This window comes from Lepisosteus platostomus, chromosome 4 (genome assembly GCF_059453375.1).
Source record: "Lepisosteus platostomus isolate fLepPlt1 chromosome 4, fLepPlt1.hap1, whole genome shotgun sequence".
NCBI lineage: Eukaryota > Metazoa > Chordata > Actinopteri > Semionotiformes > Lepisosteidae > Lepisosteus > Lepisosteus platostomus.
The window spans coordinates 74236815-74260941 of record NC_142614.1 but is presented as its reverse complement, the minus strand read 5'-3'; the positions used below and the strand labels follow the sequence as shown (position 1 = coordinate 74260941).

The following is a 24127-nucleotide window of genomic DNA, read 5'->3' as shown; positions in this document are numbered from 1 at the left end:
GAGCTAGGTATTTTACTGGAGTCATGATGAGTCTCCTTGAGCAGGGATGCAACAACAGCAGGAAACCACCCAGGATTGAAACCTACCACCCTCCAGTTACGAGTGCAGCCCAAACCACTCCTGCAGCCAGAACGCCTGTTTACCACAGGTAGCATCACAGCAAGGCTCACAGAAACATTCGTAAAGGACATACGCAGAGAGAAAGAGTGATGAGGGAATTCTAACACATTAGTGACTTATGTTTTTGGTGGTGCAGTATGAATCAAGAGGAAACAGAAGGCCTTAACACAGAATGTACAGTATATGAGGCATAAATAATCAGACTTCTTACCAGCAAACTGTTGAAGATGACAAACAGCACCAGCATCCACAGGTGTCTGTAGGCCATGTGCAGGCCTCCCCACAGCCAGACCAGAGAAACAAGGGCAAACAGGTACAGCACCAGCGGGACCTCTGTGAAACAAGAAATGATCTTCGTTACGCCAATAACGGCTCAGCAGTGGATATTCTGACTGACGGTAATCCTGCCCCCGAATCCCAAATTAACATCACAGAGCACAGGCCACAAAGCCTGGCTCTCCTGGGAAAGAGCACCTCCATTGTCTCTTCCAAAATGGCACTGCACAGCCAAGCTTTAGAAAGAGCAAGGACAGTGTCCCTTGCTGTCCTTGCTGGCCCAGACAATATGCCAAGACCTGGTTACATCAGCAAGGCATGATATACATTTCAGTGAGTGGCTCAAGATCTATTCCTGTGTATTTTACATTAAGGGTCACCCAGCTCAACCTAAGACTGTGAAACATTAGTGCAGCTGTTTCTGTAGCACCTTCGGGTGCAGATAATTTGGGTGTCTGCTCACACAGTTGTATGGAAACATATTAGGAGTTTTTCAAAACTTCAGCACTGGGGAAGAAACTTTTAAAATAATAAAATAACTTTTATTGAGAACATAACATTCATCGTGGTTTGGAATTGTTGATTTCCAAATAATTCTAGGGAAATAAATATAATACTGGAATTGTACAAAAACAAATCTATACAGCACTGAAGTCCAGATATGAAAATAATTCACAGAGAACTTTCTAAATAAACTGGAGGCCTTTTGTTTTGTTTATATTGTTTGAGAGTTTACAAAAATGATTTTCCACAGAACAGATGATCAACAAGCAAACAAGACATGGAAATGTGGAACTCCTGGGCCTCTAATTTCTCCAAAGCTCTGTTTCCATTTCTAGCAGACAGAACGACTCATTTTTTCCAGGCTCCAGAGGGAACTTATGTAACCCAACAGTTTTATTGCTCCTGCTCAGGCAAACTCGAAAAAGCAAAGTGCAAATTCATCACAAACTTTCCAGTAACTGTAGGAAGGGGTTCTTCACAGGTTTGTAGTGGAACTGATCCCAATTCCTGGGAAAAAAAGTACTGAGGCATCCTGGCATACAGCAATGGAAGAAATAGGGCTGACAAACCGTCTGGACTGGAGCAAATTGTTAGCACCTGCTACAGTAGATGTCAGTGGATTGCGAAGAGAACAGAGTTTTGGAAACCTGGCTATCCTTTACTGCTTTACAAGTACTTAAGTAAATTTTAAAGTGCATCACACACATGTGAGCAGATATATAATGACATATAGGTCTATTATCTCTAGAGAAAAGGTTTATAAACAGGAGCAGTCTGTTCTCCCTGTTATCAGTCAGAAGATTATGGCACACTCAGGCACACTCGTTTCCTTAGCCCTGAGAACCTTATCTCACAGCTATAACTAAGATTAATAAAGGAACAAACCAGTTTTAGTTTGCAGCTACACATCAGTCACGTGCCTGATAAAAAAGCAGCGTGGAGCAGTAACTACCAGTTTAACTCGTAACTAGAGGTCCGGGAGTTCAAATTCATGTCGCACATTTGAGCAACGTACTTCACCCAAAGTATTCCAGTAAAATACCCAGTTGTACTAATGAGTAAAAAGTGTAGTTGCTTTGGAATAAAATGTCAGACAAGTACATTAGGAATGCCATTACAGGGTCAGACTGAAAAAAACACCCTTGATTACACTTTATCTTTTCCCTCTTTATAGACTGTCTGGAATACGTTTTTTGTGGTGGCAGTCTGAGCAGAGAGTACTCTAAAGAACAAATTAAATGTGCAGTTGACTTTAAGAAAAAAAATCACAATTAGTTTACATGGTCATTTTTATAGTATTGCATATTGCTTTTCAAAGGGTCCAAATACCTTCAGGTTTATTGGATCCAGCAAAATACTGATGAGGGAAAGAGGCATTTCATCCTGCATTAATTTCAATGTACAGCAGCTGCTATTTGCACAAGTTCAAGTATAAATCTGATATAGCAGCCAAAGAAAGAAATGAAGTGTTCCCACTACAAATTAGGAAAACCAAACATGACAGACTGCACGTCTGCAAGCTGTAGCATCCGAAAGTCCAAGGTTCTCACTGCTGCTGAGATTACTGACAAGTTCTGGCCAATGTCTCATTCTCTAAAGATAGAAGGAGGTATTCAAAAAGGATTAATTGTGGACTTTATTCCAGAGAGGAAATAAGCTGCTGGTGCAAAGCATACCAGCAGTATCTGAGTTCCATAGGAGACACATGATTAAGCACAATGATTATTCAGAATTACTTAATAGGTAATTAAATCATTTCGAATTAGGTAATTCTTGCAAGTTTGCTTGGTTTACAGATTTCCAATTTTATACCGGGTCACAGCGGCACAAACCAGTTAGAATCTAACATGCCTAATAGATTTTTAGAAAAGGATCAACCAGAGATAGAACATTATTTTGATTATTTGATAACTATTTTGATTTGACCTTGGAGGAAAAAATGATATTTTCTATGATTTTCTATGTTGTGTTGTATTGATGTTTTGCATCATGAAGTATTCAGTTTCCAGTCTGTTTGGACTCAGTCCTCATGTAGATAATCAAGGGCATTAAATTTGGTTATTTGGACACAGCTAAGATTGGGTTTTTAAAAAATGCATAAACACACCCAACAGTATGAACTGAATCTCTTGGCTCAAAAGGCTTTCATGTTCCATTCTGCACCACTTGTTTGCCCTTGTTTTGTCACTTTAAGTTCACAAAAGTCCCATGTTAGACAGTCAGATTTATGCTTTGGAACTAGCTTTATTTGGCTTGGTTATAAACTTTCCAAATCCTGTTATTATAATTTCAGGGAGCATATCATTTTATACTGTTATTATGACCATGTCAGTATAACCTGAAAGATCTAGGGACTTTATCTGGGAATGAGAAAGAGGCTAAGATAAATCATAAGACTGGAAAAGTATCTTCAACCTCACACTACAGAAACCCTACAAGCATGGTAATGCTGGTCATTTAAAAAAACAGTGTCGTCTCTGGGTATTGTACAATCCAGTTTTATAGTCTATGTAACTGTGAAAATGCACTATGACAACCTATTGTGAAGAGCTGAATTGAATTTCTTCCTGAGGTCTCTTCATTATCACAGCTCTTCATTAAGAGCTGTTCAGCCGTCAGCAGCTACTTCACATATAAAGTATATGCTTGCAGCAGAGTACTTCTGAAGCCAAACACTGAGTTGGTTCAACTGGTGACAAAATCAAATAAATCACATGGTTGAACTACAGGAATATTCAACCTCAATTGAAAGGAAAATCTGAAGGCCTGGAGCTTCTCCAAGACCAGGTATGACCACTCTGGCCTTTCTTCATCCAGGAACTAGTCCACAAACAGGGTGCATGTCGTGGATTGCTGTAGGGGTGGTTCACTCTTATAACGTCAGAAGCATTTCATGACTGATGGTTTCAATCTAGAAACGCAAGAGGATCCACCATGATCAATAGCAACGATCAAGCTTAAAAGGGTTTTGAGCTGTGCCTCCAGAGCAATGTGTTGAGGTGTGAGCAGGAGAGAGAGGCAGACAAAATCACACATGTTAGAGAAGTGCTGAGCCCTTCCAGTTTATTTTAGGGCAGGTTCAGCACATGGTTATCACTTCCTCTTTCTGTGGCTATTTTTCCGTGAGTCTAAGCGCATTCCATCTGTGGTTTGGGATGCAATCCAGTAGCAGCAGGTTCCCCTCAGAGCCAGCCTTCATCCTATAGACTAATTCATCCACAGAAAATGAGCACTTTCATGTGGCTTTGAACGAAAGAAAACAGTACATGCATGTTACACAAACATGCCTCTCTATGCCTGTTATATATAGTCAGTGAAAAAAAGGGCACAGCTTAAGAATAGAGTCTGTTGTAGAATGTGAGCCTTCAAAGAGATGAAAAACAGCTGGTTGGGCCAAATTCCATTTTTTGCATGAAATAAGTTTGCTTGAGGAAACATTCAGGAGAAAGACACCAAGTTCTAAAGATACCCTCACAGTACTAACAAATATTCACTCAGATACAAAAAAAGGACACTGCAGGTGACTTCAATGTAAAGTCAACTTGGCATTAGTGAATGCTGCAGAATATAATTAACTACACAGCTCCTTCCAAGACAGGAGCATTTGATAAAAAACAAACTGCTCCCGAGATGCAACTACACTTGTACAACAAGTCTGCCTTTCCAAATAAGCTATACACTTGCAAAATATATAAACACAAAATTCAATATCCAAAGGCATGTGCAGGAATCAAGGAATCTAAATGCTTGGACTTCTGTACTCTTTCACCTCTTGCAATCTGTAAAAGAAGTACCCTAAGCACACAGACATGTGGGACTATTCTCTTGTCGAATCACAGCAGTGTAACAAAACACAACAGAGATGCTTTGTTTTGTAAAAAATGGAGATTTGGTACAGATCTCGAGTCTTAACTCAATAATCTTATCGCAGCCCTTCTCTCCTCCTTGTGAAGTCTTTTTTTTTCATTACGTGCTCAATGAATATCAGTCAGGACCCTCGTGCTGAGATTTTTCTTACAGATAGCTGCTTTTTTGGCACTTCCAATACCTGACTTCATCTGTTTCTCACGGCAGTCACTCTGGCCAGCTAAGTACTGTTGCACGTAGCTTGTTAAACTGTGGCTGCCAGCCAGGGCTGGAGCATAACTGCTTTTAGCTGCTGAAACAGAATACAACCAGATGTACTTAGATGAGAAGTCTAGGATTATTCATCCAGTGGAAAATGTTATGTCACTTTCCCTGTGCTAATCTGAAAGCATGCTGAATAACAGGAATCTGAAGATCTTTCCTTTTGTAAGGCAATGTAAGTTGTGCTATTGGAGAAGAAACAATGAAAATTCAGGAAATGAGTTAAAACATTCACTTTTTAGAAGGACTCTTGGGCAATGAACCCAACATTTTATGATGAAAAGCACAAACTTTCCACTTGCATGGAATCTCTCAATTCCAAATAGCTCAACCACAGGCCCGCATATGGAACACATATAGAATTCTTAGAAATCGGGTATGTTATTATTGAAATAGGACCTCATGAATTGGAAAGCAAAGTAAACACCCGTGAGAGTGTACCATTAGACTTGGATGGATGAATGCTTTTCTGTGCAGTTTTCAGTTTGGCCTTTTTGCTTCAAAGCACTGCTCCCATCAGCACTGCACTTGGCCTGAGAGAAGGCTAGTGAAGGCTTTGATCTCCAGACACGGTCGCAGTTCACAGAACACAGGAAAAAGATCACAGGACACAGAGCCTAAATAAGATACTTCCAAAATCCAGGTGAGGCTGAGAATCTTACAGATAGGCCACAGATTACAGCAAACAGCCTAGTGAGGACAGATTCTTTGCTGGATGAAGCGAGGACTGGCAGTTTCTGCTGCACTTCCCTGGCTGTGAACACTGAAGATATAAATCTACTTCTGTTCGTAAATCAAAGGACATCACAGCACAGCTTAGTACAGCTGTTGTACTTACAACAGCTTCATCAACAATAACTTCAAACATTAACATTAAACCATAAGATGCATACTTTATCTTTTACCACAAAATTACATACTGTAGTATTCCATGTAATCTATTTAGGTTAACATCTGTCTGTACAGCAAAAAAAAACCATACACTGTGACTTTCCTACAGGCACATAGGTAAACTGGTTGATACATAAAGGAGGGAGAAACTCCTGCCCACTGCTACCTGTACATGCAGTATTCACATCTGCTGTAGAAAGAATAGCTGATATTTCAATCTGATGAAGGTCAGTCAGCTTCATTCTTTACTATCAATTTGAAGTTTGCATATGTCTGTGCACAGTTTCTCATTTAATATATGTCTGCATCCAGTGTTATTTTAGCTGGTCATTTTAACCCTGTTTTTGACATTTTTATAACTTTATGAACTCCAGAGAAAGACATATGTAAGAAATGTGTGACTGAAAGGCAAAATACGTAAATGTCTCACCTGTGCCTGTACAGCCCTGAATACTCACTGCCTGGAGATACAGTATATAGCTAAAATGAAGCTGTTGGCATTGCTGGCTTTGGCAGATAAAGGAAAATGCACACAAGCCCAGTGTTCTTTCACATTCACATTGATTTATTTTAAAAAATAACAGAACTAAGATTTTAATTTTAATGCTTCTCATTGGGAGGCAAAGGTACTATAAGAAAAACTTAAAATGAGAGGAGGCCCCAAACATAAGAAAGGTGACAGAGGAGAAGAGGCCATTCTGCCCTTCCGGCCTGTTTGGTAGTTTGTTTGTTCCTTGAAAGAAGCCAGGGTCTCGGCTTCAGCAACATAGCTTGGAGGCACATTTCAAACTCCCCCCAGCCCTTCTCAGGCCATCTCTCCTTGGTAGATCCCCTGCCAAGGTCTCCTACAGAAATCTCTTTCATCACCCAAGCCCGAAGAAGAGCACAGGGGTGCCTACCACCTCTGTACAGTAACAGACAACTGGGGTATAGAAATCATTTAGAAAAGTAATAAATCCCAGCAGCCAAAGTGCAAATGCTATCTACATCCCATATCTGTGTTAGCTTCTTAGCTGCTGTGGCTAAGCTCACTGATACATTTTCATTTGTTTTCTTATTCAAAACAGTCGTCTACACCCTGTGCTGCATACACATCTATCCCTCAGTTCCAAAAGTACAGCTGTTTAGGCATGAGAGGCGCAGGAATCAAAGCAGTAATTAATAAGAAAAAAAACCTGTTGAAGTTACTATTGCGTTTAGCATCAAAGGAAATATGATTTATCGAAAGAACATCTTGTCTTGCGATCAAAACAGCTTTCTGAGTTTCAGTTCCATAGTTAAAGAAAACAAAGCAGCTCTGCACACCTGTCAACTTCCTGTCATATAAACCTCAGTGTGATTTCTACGTCAATCCTTAACCAAGACACCTGTCATGTGCATCACGACTGGTGGCTAACGCCTCCGATCAGAGAAATTGTTTCATGGTACAGTATGTGCTGCCTGTGCAGTCTGGTGAGTGAAATGGTGACTGTGAAAGACTTGAACACTTTTCTAAAAGCATGAAAATAAAATTCAGCATTTTAATATATTTTTAAGAAATAAATTGGTTGACATATTCAACCTGCATAATCTGTGTACCCATTTATGCAGATGGGTATTTAGACTGAAGCAGTGTAAAGTAACAACAGTGTCATACAACAGCCACAAACATCTGGTTGAGTCCAGAGCTCAAACCACTACTCTACACTACTGATTCTGTGCTCATAATCAAGGTAACATCTAACATCTGTAAATCTGTTAGTGGACAGTAAATGCTTGAAAAGAAAACATGACTTCACACACACTGCACACCTGGTGTCAGAGTACTGTTTTTATCACAGATCCTACAAAGGCATTTCTCCTTTTCTTTTATTTCTTAATTTTAATACTCTTAGCTATGGGTACCACTTAGCTGACATCTGGGGATTATATTAGGATGTTAATTATTAGATTGTATTCACAAGAACAAAACAAAGTTCCTTTTTAGTAGTTTAATTTTGCAGTTCTCAGGCACGTTCTTGAAACCAATATTGAAACATTGTTGAAATAATGTAATATGAAATATATTTTGTTTCATAAAGAAATAACAACATCCACGGATCAGATGCTTTGTGAATGCCTATTGAGTATTTAAGTATAATAAGTTATGGCTTAACCTGCTTGGTTAAGAGGTAGCCTCCAGGCCAGAGAGGGTTTCTGTTGGTAGGACATCACAGGTCCAGTCACACTGACTCCTCTAGAAGAGTTAAAGACATTTCCCTTCACACACCAAAACCAACACTCCCTAGACTCAGACAAGTTTTTCATTTTTAATCTCAAAGCCCCTTTATTTTGCTTTATACAGCCTTAATGGACACCAGCTCTTTAGTTCTTACAGAGAATCATCTCATCAGCCATCCTGTAGGATCAGTTTTGTAACAAACGTGTAACGTTTAGCTTTCATGACCTCCTCTTACTAACATGACAGTGCTCCTAAACATGGTGTTGTACCACATGGAACTGACTTTTCTTATTGGAAAAGAGAGAAGACATCATGACATTTTAAATAGCCATACAAATGGCCAGTGAAAGGGCTGACAAAAGCTCCTAAATTACACTGTTAGGGCATGAATATGATATTTCAAACATTTGGTGTCCTGCAATCTGGCAAAGAAATCTTAATTTGCATTATGTGGTATTTAAAGATGTCTCAATGCATGAGATGACTAAGTCTGTATAATCTAATATGACAGAGTTAAGTAGTAATTTCATTGCCAAAAAGACAAGATTTCACTGACACAAACTGAATACTGCAAACCTACTCCTAACTGGAGGAAACTCCTGCCTTTTGAAAATAAATACACTTTGTCTTAACACTGCAGCTGAATTCTGGCTTTTCCTTCTGCTGCTATTCCTGGTGTCCAGTTCAGGCCAGCTGTATGAGAGCCCCTCCCGCTCCTGATGCCACCTCTGTGGCCACAGGTTTGTCTGGCGTCCTACCACTGGCTCAGTCAGCAGGCGTCCTACAGCCTTAAAGCCGCCTTTTCTCCTGCTGCATTCTCCGGCATCCAACTTGGCCGGAGACAACTTGGGTTCCTCTCTCTCTGCCCATGCAGCTCCTGGTGACTTCTCTTAGGCACCTAATCTGTCTGGCATCCTACCTCTGGCTCAGTCAGCAGGCGTCCCACAGCTTTTAATCTCTCCTTCTCTAACAATGTCTGCATTTTTGTTCTGCCACTGTCCCCGGTGTCCGACAAGGCCCAACACTTTTGGTGCCTTCGGCCCCGGGTTCCTAACTTTTGGCCCCTGATACCATCTCATCGGCGCCCAGAGAGGACCCTCCTCATCCTCTGGCCAGGAGGCTACCTCTTAACCAAGCGGGTTAAGGCAGAACTTACACTTAAATACTCGATAAACATTCACCAAGCATCTGAACCTTGGATGTTGTCATTCCTCCGTGAAATAGACATCTTTGAATGAGATAAAGTGATAAAGATCATGAAAGTGATCTCGCCCTGTCATATTTTTTTTTTTTCCGTTCAAGAAGAGGTGTTAGTGGGGCCAGCGGGGGGCGCTCACCCTGCGGTCCATGTGGGTCCTAATGCCCCAGTATAGTGACGGGGACACTATACTGTAAACAGGCGCCGTCCTTCGGATGAGACGTAAAACCGAGGTCCTGACTCTCTGTGGTCATTAAAAATCCCAGGGCGCTTCTCGAAAAGAGTAGGGGTGTAACCCCGGTGTCCTGGCCAAATTTCCAATTGGCCCTTACTAATCATGGCCTCCTAATAATCCCCCTCTATGAATTGGCTACATTACTCTGCTCTCCTCCCCACTGATAGCTGGTGTGTGGTGAGCGTTCTGGCGCACTATGGCTGCCGTCGCATCATCCAGGTGGATGCTGCACATTGGTGGTGGTGGAGGGGAGTCCCCATTACCTGTAAAGCGCTTTGAGTGGAGTGTCCAGAAAAGCGCTATATAAGTGTAAGCAATTATTAAATTATTATTAAGAAGAAAAAAATTATAGTTTTAACCTGGTATCTGGATGTTTAATTGCCAGTTCATTAGTATTGCTTTGAAAAACCGCCCTTATTCTGAATGTGTCATAAGAGGACACTTTGTCATACATAACCTTTCAAAAGCAGCTATCACAAAAGAGGCCAAACAGTTCCTTGGATTGATGCAAATTGTCTGGAAGCCACAGGATTCACCAAGGACTTAGCTCTCACCTGCTTCCTATGTCCTCCTCAGAGCACCAGGCGGTGATTCATTAATCATGATGCCTCCCTTACAGAAAGAAGAGTACTGCACACTGACAACTACCTCAGGAAAAAGGAAGTAAGAGCACATCTAGCATGGAGGAAACGTTCTTGATGTAATTACTTGACTGTTATTCTTTAGAAGTTATGGGAAACCGCTTAAGGTCAAGGGAGCCTTAATTTCCTTATTGACCGAGTCTTTCTCATTTATAGATCTGAGATACTGTTTATATGTTCTTTCCTTACCAGCACTGTAAATTCAAAGAATTACCGTAAGGAAATGTGTTTTATTCCTAATACGACACCTCTGACCATCTCTAACGCACTCTTAGAAATTATGCTTCAGCCATTAACACTTTAAGAAAATATTTTACTATAAACCTTCCTGTTTTTTTTAAATCGCAGGCACACTCTGGATATTTTTTTTGTCCCGTGTTCTCAGAGGCCCAATATATCTACCAGCCATTTCTCAGTTCACTAAGAGACCTCATTTTAATTGTGGCTGTGCTTGTCGGTTTCGTTAACATATGACTGTGCCTTCGCTGTCCTGGCACGCATTGCTTCATTTGTTAGCCATCAAGCAGCTTTTAATAGATTCTCCCTCTCTCTCCTCTGGCCCATAAATAAAAGGACTTGAGAGGCTGTTGAAAACATGTTTACACAGCCAGCTGCATGGGCTGTGCATTGGCCAGGACTCTTCAGTTTACCTCCACACTATCAGGTACCAGCTTTCCATTTTTAGCAGCAGACATTAAGTTAACAGAAAGGCAGCAGTGTTCTGCACAAAACAAAACAGGCTTATCAGAGCCTGGCAAGTTTTCCAAAGAAGAATGAAAAGAACAAAATAGCAAATATGATCTTTACAAAAACGAATATTCTAAGCATGAAAAGAAACGTAGCACTTGTACATACAATACATCCGCCCAGTTTTTTTCCAGGAAAATGACGAACTTGTGATCTGTTACTTTTGCAGAACAGGCATTAACATTTTATTTGACAGGCATAACCTAGGTAAGTTCTCCATGCTGTGATTAGCTTCTGACATCAGCAGGACTTATCAACAAGGGGGCTACCTGTGAAGGTTACAAGTGAGTAAAATGTGCGATCACCACTGTGACCACTACTAGGAGCAGGACAAGCTGTATATCTGTATGCTTTCCACAGATGGCAGATCCCATCTTGTGGGATTCTGTCCCATTCTGTCCTCTCATACAGCCTGGACAAGCATGTTCACTGGTCTCTGAGCCATCGCTTCCCCTAGATGGGGCTGAAGTCAGTGAGGAGGGCTTTGATCACAAGGAAGTCGTTGTCATACGAGCCGCATGAGGACGTGTGCTGTCCTGCGGGAATACTGGCACTTCAGGGTGCCAGTAATTCAGTTCTCTGGACGTCATCATCACATTGTCATCAAATAATACGAGTAAGACTCAGCACTGAATAGACACTCCCGCCCAGACCAACACACTTGGGCCTCCCTATTGATGGGTCTGTTCCACCCAGCAATTCGTGCATCGTTATGCACGTCTGCACCACACTCACCGACTTCCATCAGGGTGGTGTCCACAAAACGCTGACTCATCACTGAAGAGTGGGATACTTGAGAGCCCAGTTTGGCCATCTGGCCTGCAATACATGCCTGCTTAGCTGCCTCATCACACTTGACCTGCTGATGTGTGGGTTGTTGTGACCCAGTGTTTCAGGTACAATAGAGCTGGCATTACAAAAAACAATCCTGAAAACGGAGGACGGCGATGTGTTAATATGGGTGTGATATCAGAACTTATTGTCTCCCAGATTGTAGCCTTCCGCTGTCAAAAATCTGTTTGTAATGTCTTGCCAAACTAGAAATGTATTCATCATGGGTTCTTCTCTAGGTTTTTTCTCTTGACTTTCCTAAGGTTTCACATTAAAGAGGAAAAAATCAACTCATTACTTGTGTCCAATCAACTCCACGTTTACGCTAAAACAACAGCCCAAATCACTTGGGTGTATCATGCTCAGTCATAAATGTTTATCAATATATATATAGTCAGCACAATTAATTTTTCTATAAATACATACACAAAAGTAAAGAGAGAAGTTTTTATGTTCAGAAAACAAAACCAGTGTTATTAAGGTGGCAGCCCACTGTGAACAAAGAAGTCTCACTATTGCTTTGTTTTTGTGCCTGCAGGAAGTATATAAATAAACAATATCTGGGCTGCATATCACCTTTTAATTAAAGTGATGACTCAGGCATTTTGACCCAGTTAAAACTGTACTTCAAAGCTGATTCACGTGAATGTACAGCTTACTATGCTCAGCACAAACTGTTCCAGTTTGAACAGTGAGTGTCCCCTTTGCTACCTGATAAACAGCCGCAACCAAAGATTTCAAAGGAAAACATTTTTTTCCATAACACCAAACTGGGCTGCTGTGCTGTGCCTTAGACTTTTCCCACTCAATGATGGTTCCACGGTCAATCTTCAGACACAACATGTTTTGCTGTTAGGTTAAACTACAACCAGAAATCTAATTGATAAGGATAGGAGGATACTTAGGTACCCGTAAATTGCACTTTGTTGTACCGATTGATAAAAAAACGGATCCATATAAAAACCAGTATTTAGTGGGTGACAGCGTGCCTTTGATCCAGTAGGTGAATCAGTCCAGAGAAGGATAACCAGATACATTTCCAGTCTTAAACGAATGTCCCACTCTGACAGGCTGAAGGAACTGAAGCTTTTTTGCCTTGAACAAAGTAGACTCAAGAGGAGCTGATACAAAGTCAACCCAGTGCTTTCGGAATGAACAGTGAAACAGGATGCAGAGAACAAAGTGAAAACAATGGGCAAGTGCTTTCAGAAGTGAGAAGAGAAGGGTTTTAAACATCTGGATTACGATACAATCTTCCCAGCCATATGGTTCAAGGTGACATCACCGCTTCTTTCAAGAAACAGCTGGATATGATTATCAGATCAATCAGATAGTAGCAACAGCTAAAGGAACTAAGTGGCCTCATCTTTGTTTTTATTTCCTTCTTAATGTCTTTAAGTTCAGAAGTTCAATGAAGAAAAAGGTCCAAATGTTTGCTTAATGAGCAACTATGTGCAAGAGCTTTCTTGATTGACTTGCTGGTAATATGGTTATCAAATAAGGGAGCATTTGTCTTTCTGTTGTAGTCAGCTATCTTTATTAAGGGATAATCCCTTTGGGAAATCTGCTGATATGGGAACTTCAGTGCAGAAGTTATGTCATTATGCTTACTGTTTAACTCTTTCAGGACAGCTGTCAGGTTAGTCCAATCAGAAGAGTGTTTGAGGTTTTATATATGTTAATTCCACACTTTAGTTTTAGCAGTATGTGTCATGAAAACAATACTTTAAGGACACAAGAATGGATTCAAACAAGAGGAGACCATCTAGCCTGTTTTGTAGTTAGCAGTCACTTGATCCAAAGATCTTATCTAGCCATTTCTTTGAAAAATCCAAGATATCTGTGGTGTGATTAGTGGAGTGGCATTATCCTGAAGTCCTTACACTATCAGGTTTCATGTCAACTTCAAAATCCTCATACTCAGCTATAAGGCTCAACATGACAACAAGGCACCCTGGTTCCTGTCTGACTTATTATAGTCCTACTCCCCACCTTGCATCCCTCTCTCTTCTAACTCTGGTCTCTTGTCTGTCCCCCAAGCCTGTCTACACTCTATAGGTAACAGGGCCTTCTCCTGCTGCACCCCACAGCTCTGGAATCCTATCCCTCTGGATTTCACAGAGTTACCATCTCCGAAAACTTTCAAATCAAGACTCATCATCTTCTTCTTTCATTCCACAAAACGGTGATGGACAGAGGTGAAATCTTGCGTGCAGCTTCTCAAAGATAGTACTCTATCTGGCTCTATACCATGGCTCTATGTCGTGTTATGTGTTATTATTGTTAACTTCATATGTACAAACTATTTGTAAATCTTGTATGGCCAACATGCTCTTTAAAACATTAGATGAGGAGTTTTGGATGCAAGTTTGAGTATTTTGGCCCTAGAACATCTATCTGGACTACCTTCCTTGGTCTCCTGCCCACCCGATGCTCCTGACACTTCAAGGCAAAAGCACCAAACACAAACCGAACGACGTGGAAGCAAGGCAGACACGGAGGCCTCCAGGTAAAACTCAAACACAGAGGCTTTCGACTTTCACTTCCCAGCGCTCGTCTGGCGAACGTCCGGTCTCTGGAAAATTAACTAAACAAACTCAGAGCAAGGCTGACTGATCAACTGGAAGTGAGGGACCACTGAGTACTTTGTTTCAGAGAGACAGGGCTCGCTCCAAACTCACCTGATCCTGCCATCCAGTCGGACGTTTTTTCCACATACCATATGGATCACATGCCACTGTCTACACCAGTGGGGCTGCTGTGGAGAAGTTCCTGGGCTCTTTTAAACATCACCAACAGTCTGACCTGCTCCCATCACATAGACGAAGTAATCTCGAGAGCACACCAGCTCCTCTACTTCCTCAGGAGATTTGGTATGTCTTCACAGACACTCTCAAATTTCTACAAAAGCGCTACAGAAAGTATTCTCACTGGGTACAGCACAGTCTGGTGTGGCAATTGCTCAGCTCATGCCTGAAAATACTACAGAAGGTGGCGGACAGAACTGAGGCCATCACTGGTACAGAACTCCCTTCCGTTAACACCATGTTTACCACGTGCTGCCTCAGGACAGCAAGTATTATAACCAAGGATCAAAACCACCCTGAAATTGCACTTTTCTCTCTCTTCCTTCTGGCGGGGGATTTAGGAATACAAAAGCCTGGACCTTTAGGTTCAAAGAAGGCTTCTACCCGACAGCCATAAAACTCCTCAACTCCACCTCTTAAATCCGCCCACCCCACTTAAACCCCCTTGTTTTCACACTGAACTCAAATACTGCCACTGCTTGAATTTTGCACAGCACTGCAAAACATTCTTACTTTCTTACACCTGTACTGTAAAGCATTTTGGGAAGGTGCTATATAAAATAAAGGTTATTCTTATAACATAACATATAACATATAGCTCAATTGCTTGTTCCACACTCCCAGAACCCTCAAGAACTGTAAACTGTAAAGAAGTGTTTCCTGTTCTCATTTTTCAAAGTACCTCATATTGCCTCTTCTGGTATGTAATTTACATTTGTGGTGAGCTTTCCAATGGTTTCAGAGGTTATGCAGATTTACATTTTTAAACTTTCTGATATGACTGTGAATGCCTTTGTTATACATCATAACCAGCATATAATTATAATTACAACATAATGACCAATATTACTCATGTACTCCTTAGATACTGAATGGATAGGTTCTGTAGAAAGCTTTGCCTTCCTCAGTCTGTCCCATAAGGTTGAGGAATGAATCCTCAGAACAAAATATTGGAAGTTGCATTTCTTCCATATTATGACACAATGACACAATTAGCCATTCATAACACGAAACGCTTACTCCACAAATGTTAGAAATGTAATTTAAAAAGGAAAACAGTTTGTTGAAGAATATGCTATGAATTTACAGTATTCAAAATAAAAGTGGTGTCACAGATCAGGTTAAGAGTGCAAACAGCATATCTATGGATTTGTCAATCTCTGAGATGGTGTCAACCACAACTGAGACTGATTTCGAAAGCACAAAACAACGTGAACAGACAAGAAGAGATAGCTACCAAGGCCTGGAATTCGGATATATTCATATGTTTACTATTCACTTTTATAACCTTCTTCTGTCAAGGGTGGCCCCCTGGCAAAGCTGTTGGCCATGGTATCCGGCCAGTCACCCATCACTCGGTGCCAGTTACCAGGGAAACGCACTCTTCCCAGGAAATCTTCATGACCTGGGAGCGATTTCCATGCCTGCCCCGTATCAGGTGGTGCAGGAGATTTAATGACAGAGTCCGCTGGGAGTCTCCTTGCATGCTCCTGCGGTCTCTAGCTCCCTGCCTCGGATGTTCCTGAACTTGTCTCCCGGGCATCCCTCACAGTGTTTTCCTGGCTTGGAGCCCAGCTAGTTTCTGACCACGAACTCCGGACTGTGTTTGCCTGCGCCGCACCCTGCCTGTTTCCCCCAGCCTGCTACAGCCCCACGCCACTGCCTGCTCGGCCTCCCCGAGTGTGCGCTGTTTCCCTGGTTCCCTCTGCTGTCTCACCTTGCGGAGACACACTAGCCGCCTGCACCATCGCAGCAGGGGCATCCGGCATGTCCAATGCAAAATGCCAAGTGACGGAATCGAACAGGAAAACAGAACGTTTTGCCATTCTAACTCTTGCACTTTTAGCCCTGTTATTAAACAAACCCACGGCCATCAGCGTGGTATTTAACTGTGGTCTGAGTTATAGAAGTGTTTTCCTGATGCAGTACAAAACCACGGTAACGCTGACCTCTGTTACTATAAATACAGATGGAAATGGACCAATGTCTGGTTTAAAAAAGACGAGGACAGGCTGTACTGAAATATGATCAGAAAGTGCCTTATCACAGAGCTTCAAACATTGTAACTGCAGAAAAATATGTTAACAGCACATCTACCAAAAGGCACGGACAAGGAAAATATTACGTCAAAAATGTTTCGGTTCACTTGAGCAACAATTAAAATCCTGAATTTGGCACCTGACACTCAATTCTGACTGCCACTTGTTGTGCCCCCACATGCTCTCACACGCAAGGGTGTCTACTGCTCATTTCGAACATAAACGTGTTTCAGTAATTATATATCACTCAGATCAGCCCATTCTGAGGAATTACATGGGTACAACACACACGATCAGCTCTCAGAGAGGCGAGAGTCATTAGGTTTCTGCTGTACCACAGCCCTGTCTACCATTGTGTGAAAGCTTGTCAGTCGTGCCGTGAACTCACTTCAGACTTGAACTCACTTCAGACTTCAGCTGTTTAAATTGAAGTAGCTCAAAAATAGTTTCCTTTCGAAAAATCTAAAGAAGAAGCAGCCGTATTCAAGAAATGCAAGTCTTGAGTTGGAACAGCATGAATCAGCTTCTCCTTTAATAAAACTGATGGAGTACGGCGTACTTGTCTGTGTTAAACTAGGCTGTGCTTACTGTAGCATGTGCTGAAGCTGATGTGTCAAATAAAGGAGGATGTCGGTATAAAAAAAGACAGTAGTCCTCAATGAAGGAGGTTCTGGGCTTGGCCCTTAAGGTGGAAAGATACCTGTGCTGTTCGCTCTCCCTCTGAAGACGTCGTCGTAGGCCTTCCACTGCTGGGTGACCTGGTAGGCGTGGACGACCACCACGAAGACTCCCACGAGGCAGGCCAAGGGCACCAGGGCCGCAGTGCACAGGGCAGCGTACACGTTGGGTATGAAACACCTGCGAGAGCAACGGCACAGAGCGGGGAATGAGAGGGCCTCACCGGCACGATCCCCATCACCGAGACGCTGCGTTTCCCTTCTTCTCCTTTCAGCAGGGGACAAACCTTTACTGGTTCCTTGCCGGCCTCCGCGTGCTGACGCAGCTCCCCACCTGAACTGACTTCAAATAATCCAAAGCACTCTCGTTGTCAGAGTCACACAAGCCTAATCTGTCACTGTGAGCTGTCCCTTAGAATTTGTCTGTTCATCTGAAATTCCAATCATTTGGCACTCGATGTGAGATGTATTTAGCTGGGGGATACTATTTTGATTTCAGCTAGAATACTAACCCCAGTTACTGTATGTTACGACATTAAAATGTCTAATTCGTTGAGCAGCATATGCAGTATTTAACCAGCACATGCATTTACATCTAGTATACATCTGACTACAACTCTGGACAGAATGGCGGTTATTTAGACACAGTTTACTACTGTATGTGTTGTCATGAAAACAATCCGATTAAGTGCATCCATGTGTGGACAGTAGTTGACAAAGAATACTTCCAAAGGAGCTGGGTGGGTGATTTGTAATCTTTCTAACACTCTTATGTAGAGCGAAAACCTCTGCAGTCTACATACGGTTATTCTGTTTACACAGGGTAACAATGCCGACCACATTGGCACTGACACATGTTAAGGGTAACAGTTCACAAGTTTCCATGAGCTCATTACAGTTTTTTTTTAGAAGGAAGAAATAATGTTGATACTAGTGAAATAGTATCAATGTCAACATGGACAAATAAACAATCTATCCTTACTGTGTATTTACCTTTTCCTGTTTGCTCCATTTCTTTCCTGTTTGTTCATGTATGGGCATTTGCTGCACTATAGTAATTTAAATTAATCATCTAGTACAAACCTCAGTTGTTGTTTTTTTTTTATATATGGGCAGTGGTAATTGCTGCTTAAACCAGTTTAGTATTCGAGATTGGTCTACATGAAGCAGCCCTGAATGGGATACATCCCTGGAGAAATGATGTGTCCTTGCAGAGGAACACACACCCCTTTTAGAATACCAACACAAAAATGTTGGAAAAGTCTCACAAAAAGTGAGAAAGTCAGGTGGCCCATCTTGCCTGTTCAAGACTGTGATGTCCATTATTTTGCACCCGGTCTCCAAACGTTTTGGGGGAAACCAGTGCGAAACCTTTGTGCGTTGGCTCGTTTCAGAATTAATGAGCCCAGCGTGAGTGTCAGTGCAGGTGGTGAGCACTGGGAGGAGCGCAGGTAACTTATCGATCTGAGAACGTCAGTTTCATTATTTAAGAATCTCATGCAGTCAGCTTGGAAAGGAAAAAAATGGAATAGAACTGGAAGCAATGCAAGGGATGCCTGTAGTATTGTGTGCAATAGTGACAAAATCTTTTTTTTTTTGTAAGACAAGAATTCTCAGGCACTGCCTTTGCTTCTGAGGCACTGAAACTCACGGTAAATGGCTGGGCTTTATCTAAGGAATTCATTTTCGTCAACAGGATGTTCCTGTTATTCTCTGGCTCTGTGGCTAAGGACAGTAAATTCTCATATTTGGCTATGGGAACTTCATTAAAACCCGTTCGGATATTCTGGTGCTGCGTGATAGGATATCTAAATAATCAAGACAAATCGTGATTCACAGGGTAACTCCCTCCACATCAGTCTAGAAAAAAAGAAAAATAACCAGAACAGTTTCCTACTGCAAATGGCATAAAACCCACCTATATAAGAATATAAGAATGGTAATAAATGAGAAGAGGTTGTTCGGAACACTTAGTTTGTTTGCTTGTTTTTTTCAGGTGATACTGATCGAAGGATTTCATCCAGGAATTTACTGAAGGAAGCCAGGGATCAGCTTCAGCAAACAGACTGGGCAGCTTGTCCAGGACTCCCATAATCCCTCACATACGGTAATTTTACACAGCATGTCTGTCTTGCAGATCTAATTTGATTTAATGTACCATGGCACAAGTTTGACACAGGTTTTGCGAGCACTTGATTGAGCAAGGACTTACAGCCAAATAAAAAAAATCTTATCCACCCCAAGCACTTGTCCAAACAGCACAACATAAAGGATCCTTCCAAATTAGAACGACAGAAAATGTTCAACATGCCCAATCTAGTTGTCTTGTTGTGAATTGAGTACCAAAGAGTGCAGATTATTTATAGAAATAATGAAGTTTTCTTTTTTAAACTGTAAGTAAAAATGGGGACATAAGCATGTAAATGCTCTGCATGTTGTATGAGGCTCTAATGATAATTATGTCTATGCAACATACTATTTATGTCCCAATATAAAGATACTGTACTATCTCTGATGATCTTACATTTCTATTGCATTTCTGTATTTCCTTATTCTCATATACAGTATTAGCTTCGTATATCCATTCATCCATTTCGTAACCGATCCAAGTTAGGGTCGTGGGGGAACTGGAGTCTGTCCCAGCAAGCAACAGGTGCCAGGCAGGGTACACCCTGGACGGGACGCCTGTCCCTGCAGGGCACACACAGACACAGACACAGACCCGCACACACACTCACAACAGGGCCAGTTTCCTAGAAGCCAATTCACATACCAGTATGGCTTTGTACTGTGGGAGGAAACGCATTTGAACACAGGGAGAACTAGCAAACTCCACACAGTTTGCTCCCCAGGTCCAGAACCTGAGGCCTGGGCCCCAGCGCTGGCATTGCTGCCTTACCACCATACTGTACTCCTCATTCAGCCAGCAGGCATATCTCCCTGCAGCTCACAGCTGGCAGGCCACTGAAGCTCAGCAGGTGTGAGCCTGATCAGTACCTGGATGGGAGACCTCCTGGGAAAAACTAAGGTTGTTGCTAGTAGAGGTGTTAGTGGGGCCAGTAGGGGGTGCTCACCCTATGGTCTGTGTGGGTTCTAATGCCCCAGTATAGTGTCATGGGACACTATACTGTTGCAATACTCTGTGGAAAGTGAAGTGCATAACAAGGCACAGAAAGGCGTTATGGCTATCCACTGCAACCAAGGAAATGTTTGAATTTAGCTTTGAACAGCAGCTCTGAGAGAAAGCTCGCCAACTTCAGCAACTGAACGTAGGCAAAAATAAGCAGAGCAGGGGGAAATGAAGAGCACCTGGCTGTGCAGGCAGACCAGTCCTGTGATGTAAGGAGGCAGAAATAGAGCCGTCCAAGTGTAGAAGGGAGGGGCCGGCACTGCGGGCCCAGAAGTGTGAGCTCACGGGGAGGGAGGGGGAGGCCTCGTTTGCAGACAGCTCTCCGGATGGGCTTGACCAGTGAGCTCAGCACCTGTTACAGGCTCTACGCTCAAACCACAGGTCTCACACCCCGCAGCTCCCTGCTAACTCAAGTTCCACGGCTTTTACTGTGCCCTTCTGCCAGGTGCCTTTTCATAAGTTTTCAGAGAGCAGCTGAATAACGTATAACACATGCCATTTACTAATGAGACGTTTACAATATATCTGGTCTGTTTATAGTCCTGGAAAGCCAGAATCCTGCATGTTTTTGAGGTCCTTTTGGATCATCAACATCTCCAGGTCTTTAAAAAACCTTTAGTGTAACCTGCAGTTTTCAAGTGAAAGGATTTCATGTTTGCATATTTGGAACATACTGTATACACATTTCCTGTGTCTTTTTCTGAAGATCTTAAATTATTTCTACTTTGTTTTGAATCCCTTTTTTTCTTATTCTCTCTGTTCTCTTTGATTTTTTTTTTAAAGAAAGCTGCAGAATCTCACATTTCATCAGTTTCCCTATGGGATTAATAAAGTATTATCTATTTGTTCAGGAAAACGTCCTCTTATTATTATATAAGTATAATTGTTTCTGAGGTTGATTGATTAGATAAATAAAAAAATCCTTTGCTCTGAACATATGGTTTATGTTGTATTTTCACCTCCCTCTTGGTGCATTGTGCACGTTGTAAGCCAAAAGAGACTAAAAGGCCAGAGTTCTTGTAATCGGTAATCTTACAGAATGTATGTGAGCTGTCGGGACAAAAATAATAATCAGTGGTTGCTGACATACAATTTAGCTTGGCCGATGTGTAATAAAAAACACAGCAGAGCCACAGGGCTCAGTCAAACCCAGCTTCTTCACAGGCGGAATCACTGCCGAGTTCAAAACGCTAACAAATGCCAGAGTCAATAAAGAGGTCCGTCAGGTCATTAGTGTCTTCAACAAGTGAAAAGACATCCTCAGTGTTTACACTCTATACAACCACTATTAGCAAATAAATCACCCTCTATTCCAGTGTAGTGTTGTCTGTTGTAATACTACTGTATGTGCCCTTAAACCATTTCTTTTTTGTCTTTTCCAAGTAGACAAAACGAGCAAAATCACGCACTTCTGAATAACTGCAATGTTAATACGCAGCTGCGTGTGTACTTTAGGAATGTTTGGAATTTGGTGTTTTTAATTCTTGAATACCTATACCATATACCATAACATGAGTTTTCTGAGCATTTCAATTTAAAAAAAACTGTAGTCCCAAGTCTAGGCAAGAACATAATCAGTGTGAAATGTCTAGTACTCATGGGTCTTTACAAAGTGTGATGAAGACATGAAAATTGAGTATTTGGTAACATACCTATTACTTTTATATTTATTATTTTATTGATCTTGATCATCTTTTTAGTAATTAATAATTTAATAATGTTTCAATATTCTTATGATGGTATTAATGGATACTGGATAGATTAAAAAAAATTAGAACATGAGGCCCACTTAACATGAAACCACACAACTGCCAAACTACTATCGTACAGTATATGAAATAAACTACAGAAATTAAGACTAATTTAGGACTTTTTAATTACGTCAGGACCTTTAGGAAGTCTTTTTTTTTCAACTGTACGCTACAAGACTTCCAGCATAAACAGCATGTACTGTGTACTTGGAAAGAACATATTACCTCATAACCACTGAGCTGCTTTAAAACTGGAAGATAAAAATAACTTGCTCCAGGCGTTTATTGTGAGTGGAAAAAGTAATGGCTCCTCTTACATTTACACTTTAATGGCTGTAAATGAAATTTTGCACATAAGCACTATTTCAAACTGACAATTTTAAAGTTTTTCTTTCACTTTAATTGAATCTATTTTTTTTTCTTTAGCTAAACATTTCATCTTTACTCAAAAACCTTTTCCACTAGATTGACAGACAGAATGTTGCGGTGTTCCATTTTTCTAAATATTTTGAGAGCAACTGCTTCATCGGTCGGGTTAAGGTGGAGCTCTGGGGAGGCCAGACTGTACAGTACTGTACAATCCCGGAGGATTTAGCCAGGACACTGGGGTTTCCAGTGTCTATTCCAGTCCAGTGTCTTAAATATAATGCTGGGAGGATTGTGATGACCAGCTGCTTAGGACCTTGATTATGAATGCCTTACCGAGAAGCCAGTTACCCCTGCAGGGCAGGGTCCCTGGTTACCAAACTGGGACGTTGGATTGGAAAGTCTGGCCCAGAGGGAGGAGTGCCATTTACCTGCCTACTTCTTTAGAGGTCTCCTATTCCATAACTGACCAGGCCCAGCCCTGGTGAGCTTCTGAGCTTTGGACAAGACATGGTAGCACTGCTGCTGTCATCTGCATCTCGATAAGCTTCACTGTGGTACGCTGGGTTAATGCCAGGATGGCACGTCGGCGCAGTGGTTAGCACGGCTGCCTCACAGTAGTGGAGCCTTAAGTTCAGTTATTGGGGTGCAGTGTGGAAGTATGTATGTTCGCCCCCTGTTCACGTGGGTTTCCTCCAGGTGCTTCAGTTTTCTCCCGCACTCTAGAGACAAGCTGCTAGGTTAACTGGCTTCTGGGAAACCTGGCCCTGGTGTGAGTGTGTCTCTGTGTCATTGTGTGTCTGCCCTGCAATGCACTGGCGTCCCACCCAGGGCGTATCCCGCCTTGTGCCCGTTGCTTGCCGGCGGGACGCAGTTAGAAAATGGACGGAAGCATTTGTTGATGTCAACAACGGCATTACAAAAAAACAGACCTGAAAGGATGAGTCAAAACCATAATGGCTGATATCATTAATTCCGTACTGTCAGTGGCTCCAAGATATCCAGGGAGACTGACGTGCTCCCCGTCCTACACTGCCAAGTTTTAGTAGGCAACGGAAAAGCAAGTTGCTGCCCTCCAGTAGGAACACAGACAATCGACTATATTTAAGTCTGACGTCAGATGCCTTTTTTTACTCCCTTCCATCTTTTCCTTCTATGAAACTTGCTCCTTGTCTCATAGCTGCTTGTCATGTTTGCTCCTGCGCACTGACATATGAACCAGTGTGAAATAATTAGCCATGGCGTCTCTTAAACTGGGATTTTTCCAATAAGTGTGACTGAAGGCTGGTCAGTGGTCAGTGATCATCTTCTGTAGAGCCATTTACAGAATATGACATAGAGACGTATACGTAAACCCTCGTCAAAACCAGATGGGGTGCGGTCAGAATATTAGGTCCATCTTGAGGCAGTTGGAGTTTTTCCACTGCACGTGTTTTGTGCTTGTGTTATTGGCCCTAATGGCCATGCACTCTTGAGTGGCATGACCCGCCGTAACAGGAGAGAAGTGCAAGCGCCCTGATGTCCAATGAGGGAAAGCAGTGACCGCCTGTAGGCAGAGCAGAGAAACACGAACAAGAAGACACAAG

General features: G+C 41.9%; 1 protein-coding gene across 3 annotated transcripts in view; it reads right to left on the bottom strand.

The window, feature by feature from the left end:
• adgrv1 (adhesion G protein-coupled receptor V1) overlaps positions 1–24127 on the bottom strand; it is a 203674-nt gene that overhangs the window by 15210 nt on the left and 164337 nt on the right. For all 3 annotated transcript variants that reach the window (XM_088630676.1, XM_088630677.1, XM_088630678.1), the window contains 2 exons: positions 17318–17475; positions 332–453 (listed from right to left, as the gene is read on the bottom strand). In XM_088630676.1, the coding sequence (XP_088486802.1) occupies positions 332–453; positions 17318–17475 (280 nt within the window). The remainder of the gene's footprint in view (positions 1–331; positions 454–17317; positions 17476–24127) is intronic.